Raw genomic sequence first — 20,677 nt, forward strand, 5'->3', positions numbered from 1 at the left:
AGGTCAATAATAATAATAAAAAGAAAAATTACCTATCATTCAGCAAGTACCAGAATTTACGAATTGTAATAAAATCACAGCATATGCATATGCAGTTTCAATGTCTTGCTTGCACGTCAATGCTCATCAATCTAGATGGCAATATAGTATGCAGCTGACAGGACCCAGCCTGCACTAAGTACCTCTCAAAAATGAAAAAATAGAGAGGCATTGGCCCTCATGTCTCCCAATGCCCTCTCTGAATCAAAAACCGATCCCTCTCTATTTTCTCACTCTGGTGGGTCTGGAGGTCTGCAGTCATCGCACAAGCTAGGTCCTGTTAGCTGCATGCTCTACTGCCAATTTGATTGGTAAGCATTCACAAGCCGGCAAATTTTTTGAACTGCAATTGCGGATACTATGATTTCATCACAATTCATTAATGAATCAGTGCAGTGAGTCCAATTGTTCTGTGTCAGGTGCTTTCAAGGCCTAATCATCATCTAGCTGCTACCTGAGGTAAGCTGGCAGCTGTACACTAGAAAGCGCTGTTACCAAATTTTTTGCCAGGTTCCTACAGGGGGAGCAATATATTTTTGATGTGTTCTTCAAAAAAATCTTAGTGAAGTTTCCAAGTCAATTACTCCTAATTTTTACCATCAAAATTCGGGGAGATGAAAACTTTTTTGCAAGTCTAAAGTCTAATGAATTATTCTAGCTCTGTTGCTCTGTCTTTTCTTTTTCTTGTGCTCTTTTTGTAATCTAGTTCAAGTAATTTGGTAGGATACACATAAATTCTGATGAATTACCTTCAGCTTGATTCATATAAAAAGCTCCTAGTTCATTATGAACATTTCCCAGTCTTCGTTTCAAGATATTTCTTTGCGCCCGGATTTTTTGATGCTGCAAAGCTCGTTCATAACAATGACAGCTCTGAAGTAGGTTTCGCCAAAGTCTGGTATCGTATCCGGAATGAGTTTGAGATCTGCAAGAGGTGAGTCAATTTTATAATCAACATCGTGGATAAAATCAAAGATCACAAGTTACAGGGTTCTACCTACACCAAAACTTCAGCGAAGCAATAATCTGCTGAGTGGAGAGGAGTATGCTACATAAAGATAGAACTGAGAGAATGAGGTATGAAATATCATTTCCACTAGATTCAAGGCTAAAGATAAAGTTTGACTCTATTTTTAAAATATAACTTTATTGTCTACTTTGAATTTTTGGAAAGAGAAACATTTTTGATTGGTCAAAATTTCACACTGCATTTGGCTAATTTTTTTTTAAAGTAAGGTTCCACTGTTTCCTGCTTATTTCCTCCCAAATGAGTGGAATGGAGGTCAATGATGGGTTATTCATCTTTTGATATTTACTTTTTGATAAAAAGCCCAGATATTTTATCCTCATCTAGTTTGTGTCTAAAGTATTAACTGATACAAAGGGCAAGAAGGGTAAATTTACTCAGAAAGTTCAATAATTTACCGTCACTGAATGGGTCCATTGCAAACTTTTGCAAGAGCAAAAATAACAGTTGTTCCTATCAGTAAATGTCTCAAAAATCACGAGGAGCGCATTAGCAAAGTTTGAAATTCACTCCTAACTTCACAATCTGCATCAGAAATTTACTGCGTGTTTTTTGAGACAAGAGAGACTGTGAGAAACAACTATTATTTTTGCTCTAGCAAAAGTATGCAATAGGCCCCTTTTTATTCTACCAAAAAACAAACAAAAAATAAAATAGATTTCCTTCCTAATTTTTTTCAAAATTACTTATTCCTTAAGTGAACTAACACAGGGATAATCTGGTGTAGCCGCTACTGACTAGGCTGAATTTCTTTTCACAGACTCAACTGTATATGTTTATTTTTTTTTTCTGAATGGAGCCTTAATAGGAGCAGGGAAAAAATTCCAAAAAATTCCATTTACAAGCCGATTTTGCCCTTTCAGGGATCTTTGTTCAGGTTACTTTGCAGTAGTTCAGGTTGTCATGGCCCTCTATTTCAGTGACTGTCGTTCTGCACTAACACTAATTTTGTATTTTGCCACACTCAGAGTATTTTATGAGCATTTTAGTCCCAAAATTTTAAAAAAAAAATGAAATTTTGACAGTCTGAAGTTAACTATTCAAAAACCATAGATTAGAGAAGAGTTTTCAAAAGCTCTAAACAGCCATGATTTAAGCTTGAAATTATCAAGTTATAATCTAATTTTAGGCTTTCTAATGCCACAAGATAGAACTAAACAACTCGTAACTTTTTCTCTGGGATGATAGAAAATGTTTTCTATCAAAATCTCAAATCCTGATCCTTGATACGACTCAGTGGCATGGCGTGAATTACGATATGTCGATTTTTGTGCCATTTAAACCTATGAAAAAATATCGATTATCAGGGTGTTCGCAGCGGACACCTTAGTAATCGATTCTTTAACATAGCTTCAAATGGCGAGATATTGATAATCGATTATTCACGCCACGCCACTGATACAACTTAACAAAAAATGTTCTCTTACAAAACTTTCTTGGGTGCACTGAGGACCCTCTTTCCACATATGGTCACAAATAAGTACATTCGTTCCATCATTCATAAACCCAGTTCCACTTATTTTTAAGTCTTTCCAGAACATCCTTACCTTCCTTGTACTTGTAAATTTGACTATCTTTTTTAATTTGGTTCCAGATGCGTTCATCGATCATTGAAGAAGATTTTAAGTCTTCTCTGGTTTTTTCTATACTCATCCAGTCTCGAGCGATTTGAAAATAGCAATCCCCGCAACGACCGAGAAGATAGCTGATGAGCTCCTTGCTTTGATCACTGCTGGCTGCCAGTGCCCGGATGTACATTACGAACTTATAGTGTTTCAATGCCTTTCCAAACCTAAAAAGTTTACAAACATTAGGATTGTGAATTATGCATCATTAAATCACCTTGAGAAGTTTTCTTTTCAATAAAACCAATTAAAATGAGATATAAACATGGAAATTTGTTGGTTTTGATGTAATTCTTCTTCATGTATACTGGAGAACTTATGTTCATTGATATGATGCATCATGAAAAATGATTTACACAAGTTTGGAACCCTTAACCCTTTGTTGTGAGTCTACAGGAGTAAAAGGTATGATTAAAATTAAATATAATAAAGTTTTAATGAATGTAGATAAACTGAAAGCACATAAAAACCAGAGCTGGTTGGAGAAAAAAATTAATCTTACTTCATCATTAAACTTCATGAGAAGGTAGGAGAGATACTAAAACAAAAATAAATTTGTTGAAAGGGACAACCAATAACTCAGTCTCCTTCCGCTGTTTTCACTCTAACCTTGCTCATGGTGCCTATAGTCATGCATGAACCTGAGTCTTTCCATGTATTTTTAAGCTTTGAAAAATTTAAAATCCAGTTGCGCTGTGATCTTGTTGAAAGAGTGCTTTATATTCTCACAAGTGCCAAGAAAAGAAGCGATGTTACATAATTTAATTTATCAATACACTAGGGGGCTATGCCCTCTAACCGCTTTGCGTTTCAACTCCGTGAAGCACTATGTGCCTCCGGCGTTATGAGTAATGCTTATGATTCTATACTATACAGTACGATATGATGTAGTATTAAAAGAAGCAGTAGACTCCTAGGAATTTTCTCTAAGGCAGTAATTTTTGCCATTTTATCCTGAACAAACAATTACAACAAGGTCTTGATCATGGTTTAAAGTTTCCAAGTTAATATGCACTACAGGATGAAAAATGAAAAGTGACTGTACCTTTTCAGATTGTACTCTTCTTCCGCCAACGTAGCATAGACAAGGCATGCTTTTTCTACAAGGAGTGTTTTCAGGTGCACACTCCAAGCCAGAGAGTCTTTCACAGGTGGTTGCTGTCCGACAGAGACAGCTTCATTGTGTGTTTTACATAACAGAGCTTTCAAACTAGAAAAGAAGATGCATCTACTGAGATATTTGAGACATCAAAAAAGGCTGAATTCGTTGAAATACAGAAAAGAGATGAGGTTGGTCTTGATTTGAGTTCATTTTTCTTTCAGGAAGAGAAAAACTACTACACTTACGTATATTTAAGTCAAATCTACTTTAATAGTTCCACAGATAAACAGTGGTACTGGAAAATCGCACATCTCTTTCCTTGTGTTTCAAAATCTACTTTTCAATTTGATTTTTTGCAAGGAGAACGAGCCATCATCATAGCTTCAAATTTTTATGGAATAATCTTCACATGAAGAAAAAAAATCATGGAAGTGTTTAAGATATGACATTCAGTAGTTTTCCATTTAGGAAATAAAATATGACAATAAGTCTGCAATGTCGCAGCCCAATGTACAAGTTTTTGTACATTCACCATCGATATACTTACCCGAGTTTACAGCTGAAAGGAAAATAGAGAAGATATCACCATGGCCATTCTTTGGGTGAAGATATTTCACATCCAAAGAGACAATTTTTCAGAAAATGTTACTACTTCTTGTCACTACTTCAAACAAAAACTGGGTTAAATGCTCCAGCAAAATCACTTCAACATCGTATTGGTCTCTCAAGATAAATTGGACTGCATTTAGGAGAAAGGAACCAAACCGCATCAGCTATTGCCAAATTTAACGGGGCAATTTAATTTTTTACAAGAGAACACTTGTGCAGAATCCTTGAAAATTTTAGGGAATCGGCTTTGTACTGTGCAGAAATTCACTGAAATTTACATTAAAATCTGCATGATCGTTTTCATGTAAAAAATTAAATTGCCCAGCTTCATTTGGAAATAGTTGATATAGCTTGGGTCCTTTCTGCTTAACGCAGTCCAATTTATCTTTATCTCATGTAAAATATGGGCGACAACTGGCTATGTATTGATGTAATTGAGAAAGGCTGATTCATTTAAATAATTTGATAAGATTCCATCCTTAGGTATCTCAGTTTCCTATTCCAGTGCAATGTAGCCGAGGAAAAATTGATGGATACCGACGCAGTACATAGATTCACTAAATGTTTTCTAACAAAAGAGAAAAGCGCACAGCCACTCAAAAGTGTTTGTCAAACATCTTAATGCAGAAAAAGCACTCATAATAGTCACAGATACAGGTTAAAATAGACATTTAGGGCAGACTCACATTGTATTCTCATTCCCATCAACTTCTACTTCCAAGCCTTCACTTTCATCTTCGTCACTTGCAACCATGTCTTTCTGCAGCTCCTTCTTTCGTCCTTTCTTGCTTTTTTTGGGATTATTTCTGCTGGATTTATTGCTGTTACTTGTCTCACTATCTAATGATGAATAGGGCATTGGAATGGCTTCAAATGGTTTTGCTTGCTTTGGCTAAACAAAGAAAGAAACGATTCAAGTTTGAGGTAGTTCTGCAGCACATTGGAGAACAATTCAATAGTCAATCGATCGATTGATAATTTCTAGATTTAAGGACAATTCTCAAGAATTTCCAAGCATAACGTCATACTGTAATACTTTGAATATTTGTGCACAAAATTGGGCCAAGAAAAACCTAGGAAGAACTCCAAAGGCACAGTCTGAGTGACCATCTGTAATCAAAAGGTAGAACGATTAGCGATATTCACTCAAACCATACTTTTGGAGTTATTTCATAGTGTTCCTTGGTTTAAATTTGTACATCATATTTGAAGTACTACAATGTGAAGTGATTCTCGAAAATTCCTAAAAAATGTCCTAAGATTCAGAAATAGTCAACTGATCAATTGATTATCAGCTCTAGAGAAACTGAAGAGCAGTAAACGGATGCTTAGATGTAATTCTACTATCACTTCATAAAACTCATACTTTTACTGATACTGCTAATGCTCATTATTTCTAGAAAAAAAAGGGAAAAAACCTTGCTCCTGCCAAAAAACTGATGTAAACTTATGGCAAGACTTGATAAAAAGGACTGGTTACTGATAGAAAAATTAAAAAAGAAAAGAAATTCTCATACCTCTTTTTCTTCTGGTGTAAAAAATTTTAGGCAGTCCAGACCATTGGATATATTCACCAATGCCATTTCGCATCTTTCTTCAATATTTGTCGTTAAAGGTGGAGGTTGATGGTATTTACTTTCTGCGAACAGAAGCAACAAAAAATGAAAAAGGTGAGGGACAGAGGATTCTGATGAAAAATGCTCAGTTAAATAATTTTTTATTACATGGTATAAAGCAGATAATTTAGAATGACTTTAGGACATCCAATCATTCAATTAAGTCCAGGAAGGATTGGCGTGTAAGCAGTTATTTCTTACAATCTTAATGGGAGAAAAGCACCGAGTACAATCAAATCTTTCAAAGAATTGTCCCTGTAGAGATACAGCCCTTGCTTCTGAATGGCAAGTAAAATGCATTGGAGCAGAGCCAAACCTCAGGAGTTATGTCTGGTGAGCAAGATGGCAGCTGCTACTCTTAACTCGAGACTACACCACCTGATCTCAAATTATACACTGTTCAGTGTTCATTGACCCATCAGTGCTTATTCTTCCACTACAAATTGTGCAGCCATCTCGTTTGCATGATGTGACCTGATTGATTCACGAGATAGCGCAACTCTAACCGTTTTTATAACTATCTTAAGTTTTTGCACTTTTAAATTCACTTTCCTCCCTCTTACGGCTGTCAAACCAGATCAAGAAAATAACTTTTGAGCTCAGTTTACCATAGACTTTCAAATGATGCATTAAAAACATTTACTGTACAGACTCATTTTTGATTGAGCTAACCAGCGACGTTTCAAGGGTGGTGAGTTTTTTTTACCATTTTACAAAGCCCACCTGATAATCCTTAATTAAAAATTCCTGGATGCAGCATAAGTTTAAGAATAGCTTGTTGGTACCAAAGTGGGGTGGTTTCTGAACTTTAAAAACACCTCTTATACATATCAAATATGAACACAAACCTGTTAGGCTAGCTGAAGAACATAGTGCTTGAATTGGTACTGAGTTGCTTAAGCTTTCAAAAGCTTCCTCAAGATTGTCCATCTCATCCTCTAGATCATTGCTATCTTCACTTGATTCCTCTTCCAAACCAGGGGCAGTTGGATCTGTGTTTGCTGGCACGAAAAGATCTGACAGCATGTAATGCGCTGATGTGATAATCTGAGAGGACAAAGAATCTTCTTCCAATATCATTTTAAATAAATTATTCAGAACAATTCTGAGGTTAATCGTAGAAACCTATGGGTCACTCTGAACCCTGCACAGTGCACACTTGTGGGGGCTCGGTGGCTCTAGGTACATTTCGATGAAACTTTTATAAATTGACATAAAGTTGATAATTAGCACAGAGCCAAAAAATTAGACAATTCCACCATAAGGGAGCTGAGATATTCGTGATTGCACACGCAGACTATCTTATCATGTCAGCGTATGGCAGAAGAAATACAAGTCCTCCTTCCCCGTTGTTTGGCGTTCTTGCTCGGATGTTACATGCAATTACATGGTTACAGGCTAAACTAGTGCAATCAAAAAACCACATTCTTTTCTCCTACCCCCACCTGTTGATTCTGCTCATGCTATTTCAGATTCAAATAGCAGGTGCGGTGAGAGCTCAATTGGCCACCTCATTTTGAACTGAAAGGCATTGTGCTGCATGCTATTCTAAATAAAAGGAATAGGCGCAAGTAGCAGAAGACTCCAAATCACACTGCCCATGCTTGAGTGAGAGCATTCAGAGGTCGAAGCTACATGAAAGAAGGGAGGGATTCCAAGTTCCCGTCGGAGACAATGCGAAGCGCTGCATTTACTTCCAACGCACAGATAACAGTCTGCGTGTTTGATTTTGAATATATCTGCTGCTATACAGTAGAATCATCTAATTTTTTCACTTTGTGTTAATGATGAGCTTTATGTCAACCTAATGAGGTTTCATCAACATGTACAAGGGGTACTGAGCCAATACAGGTGTGCAGGATTCCTTGTAGCTCTTGGTGTAATAAATGTAAACAAACCGTTTTACTCTTTATCACGATTCATTCCATTTTTAGATAATTTTAATTTTTTGTTGAATTAAAAGAAGACTTACTCTGATGAATGCATCATTTATATTTTTACAATTATGTTTTTGCAGTGTTTTAAGAACTTCTCTCTACAAACAAGCTGAATTATTGTTTTACCAATCGCATTGCTGTAGAAAGTAAAGACTGAAACAGGATCTGACAAGAAGGCAAAGAAATTTAAAAATAGCATTACCTCACGGACAGTTGCAGCAAAAACTTGTCCTCTTATTAATAGGCAATTAGATACTACATTTTTTTTGCATACAGAGAGTTTGGTTTTGCGAACAGATGTCTATTTTCCAAACTAATGATCTAGATAGATTCTCTTTATGAGTGAAAATGAGTTCTGTTTAAAAATGAAGGTAAATGGGAATTAATTGTACCTGAGGATACTTCTCTTTGGGTAGAAGAGTGATACTGTTTTCTAAGAGCATTCTTATGGTGCTAGCTTTGCAAGTGGGTTTTCTTGTGGAGTGCTTCATGTTGCGAGCAACGCGGTACAAGAGCATTGCTACAGGGATAGTGAATGGGTTCTGGCCCTTTTCTTCTAAATCTTCTGAGCAAAGTGAGGACAAATCGTACAATTTCACCACTTCCTCGCCTTTACCTGTAAAAAACATATATATACTCATGTTAAGCAGAAGATACCATCACTAAATTTTTCCAAGTTTTCTCTGAAAATTTTCATTATTAAATACAAGATCTCTGGCCACTACAAGCCTTTCATTGCAACAAACCATTTGATTTTAATTCTTTCAAATGTATATTATTTAGGAGAAAGAGTAAAAATACAAATCAAAATTTTAATTGAACTGCATCCTGAGAGCAAGGGACTGTTAGGTGATTCTGAGATGGGATCCACCGCATGCTTGTGCATAGCATTAGATATTTCCCTTCTCTATTTTTTACTATTTTCCACCCAACTAGAATGTGCAAATCACCGGAATGACCCTGAAAGATCTGGCCACTGTACTGATTTAGCAATGTTCATTTCTGAAAAAATCAAAGCATTACTGCATACACGGAAGAATTTAAAAAAGGCGCCAAAAGACAAGTTTCCGACTTATTTGCCCATCCCTGAGCCTATAGTATTATAAGCTCAATACTGATATTTTTCTTCCACCTGAAACTGGGATAAAATTTCATGCCGCCAAAATGGTTAACTGCTTTGTGCAGTGATGCCGTGATTTTTTCAACATTCAAAATTAGCTGAAACAAAAAAAAAACCCCCAGTGGCAGTGGTTCACATCTGCAAACTGAGCAAAAGTTATTTTCAATTACTCAATAATTATGTGAAAATTGACACTTCTTAAAGACAAACCTTTAAAAAGCCAATAAGTATGTCCTGCTTTTGTTGCGTTTGATTTCAGAAATGAAAGAATGTTCTGCGCTACATCTCGAATGAGTTCCGGCGAAAATTGGCAATTGTCCATGTTTGGCAAATCCTCCGTCTTGACAATTTCATACTTTTGGACGATACCATCTAAATGATAACACATGACCACCTCTGGAACATTACACATCAGATTGTCCAGCCAATAATCGATTCCTGTCAAAACACTGATTGGTTTGGCAGAGTCTCTGAAATGAAGAAAAAATTTGCCATTATTGAAGCAATTATTTTTTTATAAATGGATAATTTTTCAACTTTTTAAACAATCATTAAATGCATGGCAATTTTGCGAAACAGAGTACCTACCTGGTTTTGTTTTTCCATTGATATGAATTCAGGGTCTTTACTGGGATGGAGAGTGGGAGAGGGGTTGGTATTTTAGAGGGTTTCAGATTATTTTTTTAAATGGACCGCGTTAAGCAGAAAGGAACCAAGCCACATCAGCTATTGTCAAATTTAATTTTTTACATGAAAACAGATGTGCGGATTTTAAAGCAAATTTCAGTAAATGTTTTCCATAGTAAGTGGCAAATTACTTAAAATTTTCAAAGGAATCCGCGCAAACGTTCTCTTGTAAAAAATTAAACTGTCCAGTTTAATTTGGCAATAATTGAAGTGGCTTGGTTCCTTTCTGTTAAAAGCGGTCTAAATAATACTTTTCTTGAGTAGTTTAGCGTAACCCTAAAAAATTTCCTATCAATTATCATTTCTACTTTCCTTTTTTAATGGGATTGGCAACATCGTGAGGGGGCGAGGGGGGAGGAGGTGTTAACGTCACTCACAGCAGTCAAGTAAAAATTATTGAGGCCTCTTTTTGGCGGACGAGATGTTTTGACAAAATTCGACGAAGTATCTTCCCATATCCCTTTTTACCCACGGTAAATCGTCACCTTCCGACCAAAGTATCACAAGCGCCATCATGCAACGTTTAAAAATTTTGAAAAACGAGCTAATGTGGAGGCAAATCTAGGGGAAATTGGCTTATTTCGCGGGAAAATTGAATGACCTTTGAATTGACGTATTTGGGGGTCCGGAGTTCGGACCTCCCCCGGCCCCCCCTTAAAATTCGTTTGAAGTGATTTCTGCAATATTTACTTAAAAGCAAACACAATTTGGTAAATTTTCCCGTTTTATTTTTTTCTTTACGATAATTTGAACCGGAAGTATGATTTTTTAAAAATAGGTCAAATTTGACCTTTGACCTATCATAACTCGGTCAAAAATTAAGATATTGATCTGGGGTTTGCGCCAAAATTCTCAGTTTTTTATGCTCTTTCGAATGAGGTATCACAAGATAGGGGTTGCCATTTGAAAAAAAAAGTTGGGGGCCCCCTGCCCCCCCCTGAAAGGAGACCAAAATTTTGACCCTCCTCCCCCAAAAAAGATGGTCCCCTTTGAGATAGGCGCATTCCCAAAGTTTCATTTTTCTATCTCGAACCGTTCAAAAGTTAGAGCGGGGGGGGGGGGGAACCTGGACTTTTGGAACACCCTGTATTATAATCTACCGAGGTGCTGAATTTGCAACTACCTCTATCAGCTGTTTCCGTGGATGACTCATGGGTGAATTCTCACTGTCTGTGGAATTTGATACCACATGAGTTGCCATGCCATTACTGGATTCAGATGACCGTGTGTTATTTGATCAAAGCTCCAAAGAGAACTCTGAGGATGATTGTGGGTCCTTCATGCCACATAATTCGTTCACATTGGGAGAGTTTTTTGGATAGACATTTGACTTGATCAATTTGTGCAGAAGGTGAGTCTTCGTAAAAATCATTTTTGTGGAATTAGAGTAGGTCTTTGAGATTTCTCAACTTTGTTTTAGCTTCTTCTGGCAACCCAATCGTACCAAAAACCTTTCTTTTCATGTATATGCTATGAGTAGTTTTTCGTTTTTCTGTAAGAACTGAAACCTGACTGGAACCTGAGAGACCTGAACGTAAAATTGCTGAGCTTCTATAGTTTTAATTCCTTTAAAATAGTTACAGAACTTTAAGTTTTTATTTACTGTGCAGTATAAATTTAGATGACACATGATGCTCTTCTAATAATTTAAAGTAGGCTTGCGTAATCAAGAGTAGGTATTTCCAGGGGATGGAGCTTGAAACCCTCTGGGGGCTCTGTGATCAAAATATCAGTCTGGTGAAAAAATATACACCTCTTGAGAGAACATTTGTTGAATTTTTAGGGATCATCATTTAATTGCGAATTTACACCACATTCTAAATTTATGAGAGCTTACACAAGGTGCCAGACCATCCGTACCAGCCTTTTTTTTTCTTGTTCATTTTGGGCCTAATGAAGTAAAGGACCGCAGGGGTGAACACGCAATCGACCCCAAGAAATCCGAATTTCACCATTCCAGAGCTCCTCCAGAACCCCTTGTGGCGTATAAAGGAGGTCCAGTCTATGAAAATCAGGGTTTTTGGCACAATTTTGAAGTTATTTTATTAAAATCAGAATGTACGAAAAATTTTGACCAAAATCAATACCAAATAGTCTAAAATTGGCCCATCCCTGTCCGAAATGTTGATTCTTGAAGTTGGGGGACAGAGCCCCCCTTCATTACATGCATGGCCACAAAATTTACATAGAGACCTAAGAAAATTTGTCCTCATTGGTAATCAACCCAACGAAATCCAAATCTGATGGTGTCAAAGCCCTCTCAGTCCTCCCTCTTGAGGTAAGCGGGGGCCCTTAAATTTATTTTGACTAGTCCAGGGCTTGTTCAGTTCCGCATCACCGAAACTTCCGGAGTATCAGATTCAGATTCCTCAAGGTTTAGAACACTTTTGTCCTTGGTCTCTGCGTCAATTTTGTGATCTAGTATTTTATTTAGGGGAGGCTCTGTCCTAGAACTTTGCAGGGTTAATATTCCAGATACGTATGGGCCATTTTTGAACTTTTTTATATTGATTTTGGTCGAACTTTATGGTACTTTCTGATTTTAATTAAATAAATTCAGAATTGTTACAAGGACCCTGATGTTGAGGACCGGGCCCAGCCTCCTTTTCCAGCACCCAAGAAATTCTAAAAGGACTTCAGGATGGTGAAATTTGGACTAAAAAGCTATTTTTCAGAACTTTCTAATGGTAAGGGAATGGATCATTTCAGATAAACCGTTCCAGAGTTGCAAATCAATAAAGTGGCAACATCTATCGAAGAAAGCCAATTTTTTCGAACTTTCACTGTCTAATAAAAGCCCAATGGATGGTCAAAAAAGTTTAAATTTTGGATTTTTAATTGGCTATGCATGTTCACTAAGTATGCCAAATGTTATCAAATTTGGAGCAGGTCACTTTTTCAAAGTGGTGCCTGTTAGTGGTACCAAAAACAAGGTTTTCTGAACAGATCGTAAAAAAATGCAGCTTTCCTTTGAATGTTCTATGCAAAAAATATTGCTTCATCCCAAATTCCATTCAAATCTGAAGCGAATTTCTACTTAACCCCCATTGACATTCGTTTTTAGCCTTGCTAACTGTAAATTCTTTCATTGAAGATTCCATCGAAAATATGGGTGGTGAATGGATCTTCTGTTTTAAAGACCACGAGACAGAATCAAATGGCGCATCAGCAACCAACATCCAACCTTTCAACGTCCAAGCGTATCAAGAGGAGCTGGTGGAATTAAGAAAAACTTATGAGAATCAACTTAATCCAAAATATGTCACTTGGTGTAAAAATGTACCCCCTGAGGACAACATATTTATTAAATTTCAGTTTACATGTAAAAGACATTCACATTGGAATGAACCAGAACACCCATGGTTCGCATTTTACTGGACACCGACTGGTGGGGTGCACGGTAGTGTGCATGACCGTTGTGGAATAGATTTTTCCACAAATCAAAAACTCTTTGAGATGCAAAAACGCATTGCAGAAAAATTCTCTGAGCATTTTCATTTGTACAGGGATTTTACAGACTCGAGAGTGTATGATAGTGATAAAGGAGGATGTATCAACTATGACGATTATTATAGTGACGACCAGGAATCCCTTCAAGATTTCACAGCATGTGACAAAGATGACTGCGGTTACTGCGGGCACTGTTTCTATTAACTACTGAAATTTAATTCATCCGAAAAAATGCCTTTGAAATTTAATGAAAATCTATTAGTTCATTATGCCACAAGTTAAGAAATACTTCTAATCTCTGTTTTTTTTCTTAAATAAAATAGAAAATTGTATCATAATATAAGTACGTTCACTGAATATTTCCAGTTTTCAACAATCAATACCCTAAGTCATTAATTGAAATTCTACTTGTATTTATAACTACATAATTTTGAATTAACAATATTGATATGATTAAAAATTAATTTTCCTATGTGAGTAATGACTTCTTATTTTCTATGTATTAAAAATTTATAATAAGTTGTTACCAATAATGTGGGATTGATAAATGGAACATTAATTAGTGCGGGGGCAAACAAAGCTGCAGGAAATGCTGGATTGCAATTTAAACGCAGTGGCGGGTTTCTTTTTTCAATTGAAATTTCAAGCATTAAAATATTTAATAGGAATCAGGAAATTTAAACTCCTTGCTCACAAAAAAAGAACAAAAAGAATAAAAAAATAAAAATCGATGTCCATTCACACTAGTAAAAAACTTAAGAATGGATAGCAAATAAGTTTGGTTTTACACATATTTCCTCTCTTAATTGGAGGGTAAAACTCGGAGTTCAGGAAAAATAATTTCAAAGAAAAGCATGGGAAAAGTAATTTAGGGATCAATTTGACTCCAGTAGACTTCCATTTTTTCTGGCGAGCAGAAAATCTGAATTGATAGGGAGCTTAAGTGCTAATTTCTTACTTATAAATCAAATTTTGAAATTTTCACCATGTTCTGCTTGGAATTTTGAGGAGGAAACATTTACTGCGGAGTTTAATTTCCTGACCTGTCTTATGATATGCTGCCTAATCAGTGAACTTGTAACTCCTACCTTAAGCGTAAACTAATGCAGGGATGAGTGCCGCCGCCAAATATAGGCATGTCAGTTCCAAGAAGCATCTGAATATTCTCGAAAGTCCAAATTACATTCCTGGAAAAGTCATGGTTGGTTGATGGATCGGGGAGCTCTTCTTGTGGCTCAGGCAAATATGGATACTATAGAAAAAAATAAAGGGCAAGAAAAAGCAATCAATCAATTCAGGGTGTGCAATTATCTTCCAGGGAAGTTTCGTTTGAAATAACTCAACAGATTTTCTCTTCAAGGTCTAAACAACTAGATTAAATCATCACATTGACTGCCATATAGGGACCAGCAGTGACTGATCTTCTGTAAAAGTAAATTTTTTTTATAATCTTATAAAAATTGGCAGTAAGTTCTGAGGCACTGTGCCGTTTGGTTCTCTGTTCAAAAATAAAAAATGTGGGAAAAATGAGGCAACATTGAATGCAATTAGACTGAATCTAGTTTATTCGTCCCATTAGTAGGATATCCTACTTTATCATACTGACTCAAAAGAGAATAATAAATTCATTATCATTATGTGCTTAATTTTGATTTTTCTCTATGCGAGCGGTCCGACGCTTCAAAATAAGCAACGCAAATTCTATGTACACATGTGTCCATCTAATGTAATTAATTATTACATGGTTCTGTTTAGCATAATTAAGTCCAATCATGCAACCAAAATTTCTTACTGTCCCCTTTTCTAAATCCTTGCTGTTTTACCACTTCTTCTGCAGTCCCTTTTCTTAAACCGTTTTCATCCTCAATACGTCATGGGTTTCATTCCTTCTTAAAAATGTAGCGTTCATCATCCCGCCAAGAACTAATTCATGAAATGCTGTGTTAGATTTTGTAAATTTGTTTTTTGAGTTATTTTCAGTTCGATGTCACTATTTTATATGGGCTCGCAAGCCTACCGTATTTTTATGAGTAAAATTTTGATGAGATTTATCTTTGTTAATCCTGTATCCTCCTCCCACAGGAATAAATAAGACTCACTTATTCATAACTTTTATTCCCTCGACAATCACCTTTGATAAAGAATACTCACATGAGAAGTGACTTGAGGCACATGGATTTTCTTCGCATCCTCTTCATTACTCTTATTAGATGCTTCTGAATCTGTTCCTGTATCAGCTAAACTATAATGCAGGAATTTTGATACTAAACTCTTCTGTTGCAGATACTGTAAACTGGCATTTTTTGCAGGGATATGTTTATCCTAGAACCAGAAAACAGTTATTTTTGATAATACTTATTGGCATGATTGTGAAAATTACGCAAGACAATGACAGGACTAAGATCTGAAATTTAATAAATAACAGAGAATTTTGGATTAGCAGAGATTTGTAAAGTTTGCAAGAAAGCAGATAATACTGAAAGGGGAAAACAAATCTTAAAAATATTTTTAATCAATAATTCTTGACAGCAAAATAGTGCTATTGGTAAGAAATGGACCAGTAAAAGTAACGACGAAACTCCCGTTTTGAGTAGTTTACTCCATTCATGACAGTTATCTTGAATTTAAGGGTATATATTTTGCACAAATATGAAACTACAAAGGTTAATTTTGGGCTGAACCCTTTTCATACGACTCATATTTATAGTTTGTGAGACTGGACGAATCATACTAGCCTCAAATACTTGGATGATATCCGAACATATGAACACAAGATGGGTTCTCTCCTGAGCTAAGTTCTTAATTTTCTCACTTACTGTTTTGGTTTCCTTAATTAATTTCAATTTCACATTTACCTTAAATTTAATAACTGCAAAGTGCTTGGTAAATTAGAGCTTGAAAAATAGGAGGGTGCCCGGATTTTTAGGAAAAGGAAGGGATCATGTTTTATTCCTATGTACAGTAGTACCAATACATCAACACTCGCACATCAAAAGCTACTTTTCACTGCTTGCTAAAGAGTGCTTGCCTCCTGAACGCTGAGAAAATTGCTCCATGCTTTTTGTGTGAGTAACATTGCCAGTCACTGCACCTTAATTAAAACAATTCGGAAAAGGAAAAAAGAAAGAAAAGAAAATATAGATTGAGTATAAAGAGGGTGGTAAGAATCCAGTTTAAAAAACCTCTCGAAGTTGACAACTGATAAGGAAAAAATGATTTTGTGCCCAGCCATGTGAATTGTCCTTAAATTTGAGAAGTTTCACCGCAATGGAATTGTAAAAACTCTTAGACTTTACTAAGACGGTGGGTGAGGAAAGAAGAAAAGAAAGGAGAGAGTGAAATAGAATTATTGCTAAGAGAGAAGGAGCAATATCAACTGATGGAAATGGGAAACCATTGTAAGAAGTCGAAAACGCTGTTAAACTGCAGCGAATATACAGTAGATATGCTTGGGTGAGAGGGAGGGAGCAGTACACACTTCGAGCAAGAGGGATAAACAAGCAGTCAGAAATTGTAAATGAGACCGTGACTTAACATAAGGATGGACTACAAGTTTTATTCTAACAGTGAGTAGCATAAACAAATTCTTGTGCTTCTATCTGAAGAGAGATCTTTCTCCATGTACGAAGGAATGAATTTTGAGGGATTAGATATGCGTTTACACATAGCTGACAAGATATGGTAAAAAGGTAACTTTATAGGAGTGATTAGAAAAGAAAAAGATAAAAGTTAAAGGTATAACTAAATTTCCAATTTTAGGGTGTACCTTAGAGTTAAGAGAAGAGAGAATGTGCTCAAAAAAAAATTTCTTCAGCCACTCCCAGTTGTTTTCAGCTTGTTGAATTAAGTGTTTATGGATGTCAAATTCATCAATTAACAAGGTGTTTTCAACCCGATGAATCATCATGCTTACCTGCAAATGGAATCAAAAGATTTGGCATGACAGCTAGATGAACAATGAGAGAACATAATTTCAGTGTAATTACCATTCAAAGTTTTCTGCTGAAATTTTCCCTTGCTGTAGAGATGAAGTATAAGTTCTTTCAAATTTGCAGAGATTTTAAAACTTTGGAAAAAAAAGAGTTCCTTCATCTTTGACGACAGATCAATTGGAAACAGGGTATGTAACCTTTCGTAAAAGAATCAATCATGTTACAAACACCCAAAGGCCAAGGTGTTCTCTTACACTTACAATGTTCCTTCCAGAATGATTGGTTGTCAACCCCCTCTTCCTTGCCTTCCGCTCCTCCAGAACATTTAAGTACATTTCTTTTTTCAATTTAAGTAAATTAACCATCAAGAGAAATTATTAACAGTGGAGTCGACGCCAAGTAAACTTATGCACTTTAAGACTGCAATATCGTGTGAGGTCATTTGGCATTAACAATAAATGCAAGAATCAAGATAGCAGATCTTCTATTGCAGTCGAGAAGACCATTGACTCATCTGGCATGGACTCTACCTATTCACATCTCCTCACCAAAATTTATTATGTTTTTTACAGATAGGTCAAAATGATGAGAATGTTGACCTAGAATTTCAAGCAAAATGAAATTAACTATTTTACAAATATAGGCTAAGTGTGAAATTTTTACTTACAGGCTGACTACTGTAGGGAATCTTCAGTAATTTCTTGATGTTTTCTGCATCAGAGACAACATCCACTTCACCCATACAATCAGGAAACATGTGTGCCATTCGGAAACTAACAAGAAAATAATAAAAAAATTGGGTACTTAGCGCTAGATATTAGATAGAAGAAGGCACCTCCTCCGAATGGAGTTTCCATGCAAAGTTGAAATAATCAATTGGACTAAAATTTGCAAAAAGGAGATACCTAGTATTACTGGTTCATTTTAGAAATACTATATGCAACATTAGTTCTTGCATGCAGATAGGTGATTTGATGGGTAAGCCAAGAATTGTAGCTGCTGATTGCAAAATGTAGTCCAATTCACATTAAGTGAAAGATGTTTTAAAATTCAATACTCAATTTCCATTCTGAAATGGATTAAATAAACAAAACGAACAAGTCTATATTTCAACTATTTAAGCATTTACATTTTCAATGGAAAAATTGGAAATACTTAGTTAGAGAGTTAAAGTATGAACTCCTTAATGTAAATAAGTAAGGGCCAGAATAACCGACACACAGTGGATCGTGTCAATTGGAGAGGTCGGATATTTGAAATTTTTGACTAAAACTGCAAATTTTGTTGTTAATTCCGTCACATTTTTCATTTCAAGGGGTGCTCACAGTAGAAAATTTCATGAGGAAACCAATGCATTTTCTTTTAGAACCTCAAAGTTTTGTATAAACGGAGTTATAAGCATTTTAAGTTTCCGAATTTTGTTTGACCTCACCTATTGCCTTGATCCATTGTGCGGCAAGGCGCTTTTTAGGGACCAAGGCAAATGGCATCTACTTAGAAGGTGGACCGTTGAGCTAAAACTTACTTTATCACATTTTTTTTGCAAGGCTCAACTGGTATCTGAAGAGCCATAACAGTAAGTAATATCAACAAAAGTGGCAGACACTACATAGCACAGACTTTCAAGCATGGTTATGCCCCCACCTAGTTGATCTCTGTTGTTTCAATCTCCCACCAATAGGTAACTCTGATAGCTGCGCACATCCAAGTTATCGTCGATTCTTTCACAACCCAGTTGAACAGTGTAGACTGATTACTTACTGGGTGATTGTGTCTTTCCAACCCCCTGTTACCTCAAAGGATCGGGGTATTGGAGTGGTCCAGTTATCCACAGGTGTGATGACGGATAATTGAGAGTCCGCAAAAATCAGTCACTTCTGGGGATTAAACCCAGGATCTCAGCTAGTACCAAACTGCCTTGACCACTACACCATTGAAGCTGAACACTTTATTGGAAACAAACACAGTTGTCTCATTGAATTTTTCTTCATTTTTGGTTAAGATAGAATTTTTTTTTTGACATTTTGCATTCTGAATTCAAACGTCAGAAAGCTCAGCAGATGTAAGTTGCCGTGAGTGTACTTATATAATAATTGAGTACATAAAATCTGAAGGAAAATTTACCTGGAGAATCCAGTTGGATGTGGGAGTACATGTTGAAGTCCATAAGATTCGGCAGAGCTACTCAACCAATTGGAGGGTGGCAATTTCAAATCGGTGTTGCACTGGAGGCGAGCAAAAGTGGCAGGTACTTGGACTTTTGAATACTTCACAACAGCTGTCGATTTGACGGAGGAATCTTTCTCTCCATTCACTGGGAGAGTATTTTCTACTGTCTCTTCCATTTTAGAGCTTTTCACATTCCAATTAAACCTGATGGAGGAAAAAAGAAACCTAATGAACTGGAATGAAGTGTACTTTTGTTGTAGAGAGCTGGATTGTAGTGCACCTTGCAGATTGAACAAATGTGACCAATCTTGCCAGAGGGATTTTAGTGTCTTCAAAAGAAGGTAGCATATTCATATACAGGGTGAACATAAAGATAAAAATCTTAGGGCTCTTATAATTCATTATTAAAAAAACCAAAGTTTAACTGCTTTTCTAAAAATCGCTTCCCGCTACTCCTGTTTGATAAGGGGTGGCTATTGTCATTTCTGACCATGTAAACTAGGGTTTCCTACTACAGATGTCATTAGTTACTTAAGTTAGTTTGCTCTACTCTGAACTTGTCCAGATAAACACAGTATTTCTTATCGTAAGTTATTGACTAATGTAAAATGACCAAGCCTAAGATTTTCTTGGTGTAGGAATTTCCAACCTAAGTACATCCAAGAAAAGGTGGACAAATCTTACAAGAAATCTGAAGCAAAAAAATAGTGACTGATCACCTTTAAAAAAAGGTGGATGCAACAGGAAATCTGCAGCAACGCGAATCAGGCTATTACTTTGCTTCAGCTATGAATACTCAACTTTTCAACAGAAGTTACGACCAAAGTTTAAGGAGAAATTCAATTAAAATCCTTCAGAGGGGTGGTTCCGACAAAAAGTTGAACTTAAAGAAGAAAAGAAAAGGAATGAAAAATATTCACCAACTTCATTGAAATTAATATGTGATGTGTTTTTCGAGCAATACGCACACTAATGAATGGAATTCACGAAAACTTATGGTAAAAATGTGAGCAACTTACGATGTTGGAACGACTTGAAAGTGGCTGAAGTTCTAGCTAAAAAACTGCTCTACTAATGTACTTTTTGACGCTTAGAATCAATCAAAATACCTGTAAAAAGGTGTTAGAATGAGGAGGATGATTGTGCTATGATACCTGATGTAAATTATTGAATTTGAATAATTCCTAAAATATGGAATTGATTCACATGTAACAGCTAATGAGTATTTACTTGGTCTAAACCTTCACGAAATACTACGTGTAGAAATCACAAAAAAGTTAAAATTCGACGAAATTTACCTGAAGACTGCAGAGTTCTAGAATAGTTTATCACTGGTTTCGCACATTTGCACCAGCTTTTATTTA

General features: G+C 36.1%; 1 protein-coding gene and 1 long non-coding RNA gene across 2 annotated transcripts in view; one reads left to right on the plus strand and one right to left on the minus strand.

Moving 5' to 3' along the window:
* The window catches only part of LOC109032439 (erythroid differentiation-related factor 1), a 29,370-nt gene extending 8,748 nt beyond the window's left edge, over positions 1 to 20,622 (minus strand). The window contains exons 1-14 of the mRNA XM_072296398.1: positions 20,333 to 20,622; positions 19,269 to 19,517; positions 17,812 to 17,917; positions 16,979 to 17,125; positions 15,364 to 15,534; positions 14,301 to 14,464; positions 9,286 to 9,545; positions 8,348 to 8,571; positions 6,867 to 7,065; positions 5,920 to 6,041; positions 5,089 to 5,294; positions 3,737 to 3,901; positions 2,583 to 2,858; positions 789 to 964 (exon numbers count right to left, since the gene is read on the minus strand). Coding sequence (XP_072152499.1) covers positions 789 to 964; positions 2,583 to 2,858; positions 3,737 to 3,901; positions 5,089 to 5,294; positions 5,920 to 6,041; positions 6,867 to 7,065; positions 8,348 to 8,571; positions 9,286 to 9,545; positions 14,301 to 14,464; positions 15,364 to 15,534; positions 16,979 to 17,125; positions 17,812 to 17,917; positions 19,269 to 19,489 — 2,437 coding nt within the window. The 5' untranslated portion in view covers positions 19,490 to 19,517; positions 20,333 to 20,622. The remainder of the gene's footprint in view (positions 1 to 788; positions 965 to 2,582; positions 2,859 to 3,736; positions 3,902 to 5,088; positions 5,295 to 5,919; positions 6,042 to 6,866; positions 7,066 to 8,347; positions 8,572 to 9,285; positions 9,546 to 14,300; positions 14,465 to 15,363; positions 15,535 to 16,978; positions 17,126 to 17,811; positions 17,918 to 19,268; positions 19,518 to 20,332) is intronic.
* On the plus strand, positions 10,600 to 13,689 carry LOC109032440 (uncharacterized). Its single transcript, XR_011899279.1, has 2 exons — positions 10,600 to 11,113; positions 12,857 to 13,689. It is a non-coding gene; the product is annotated as an uncharacterized lncRNA (long non-coding RNA).
* Positions 20,623 to 20,677: the final 55 nt, after the last annotated feature.

This window comes from Bemisia tabaci, chromosome 2, assembly GCF_918797505.1.
Source record: "Bemisia tabaci chromosome 2, PGI_BMITA_v3".
Classification (NCBI taxonomy): domain Eukaryota; kingdom Metazoa; phylum Arthropoda; class Insecta; order Hemiptera; family Aleyrodidae; genus Bemisia; species Bemisia tabaci.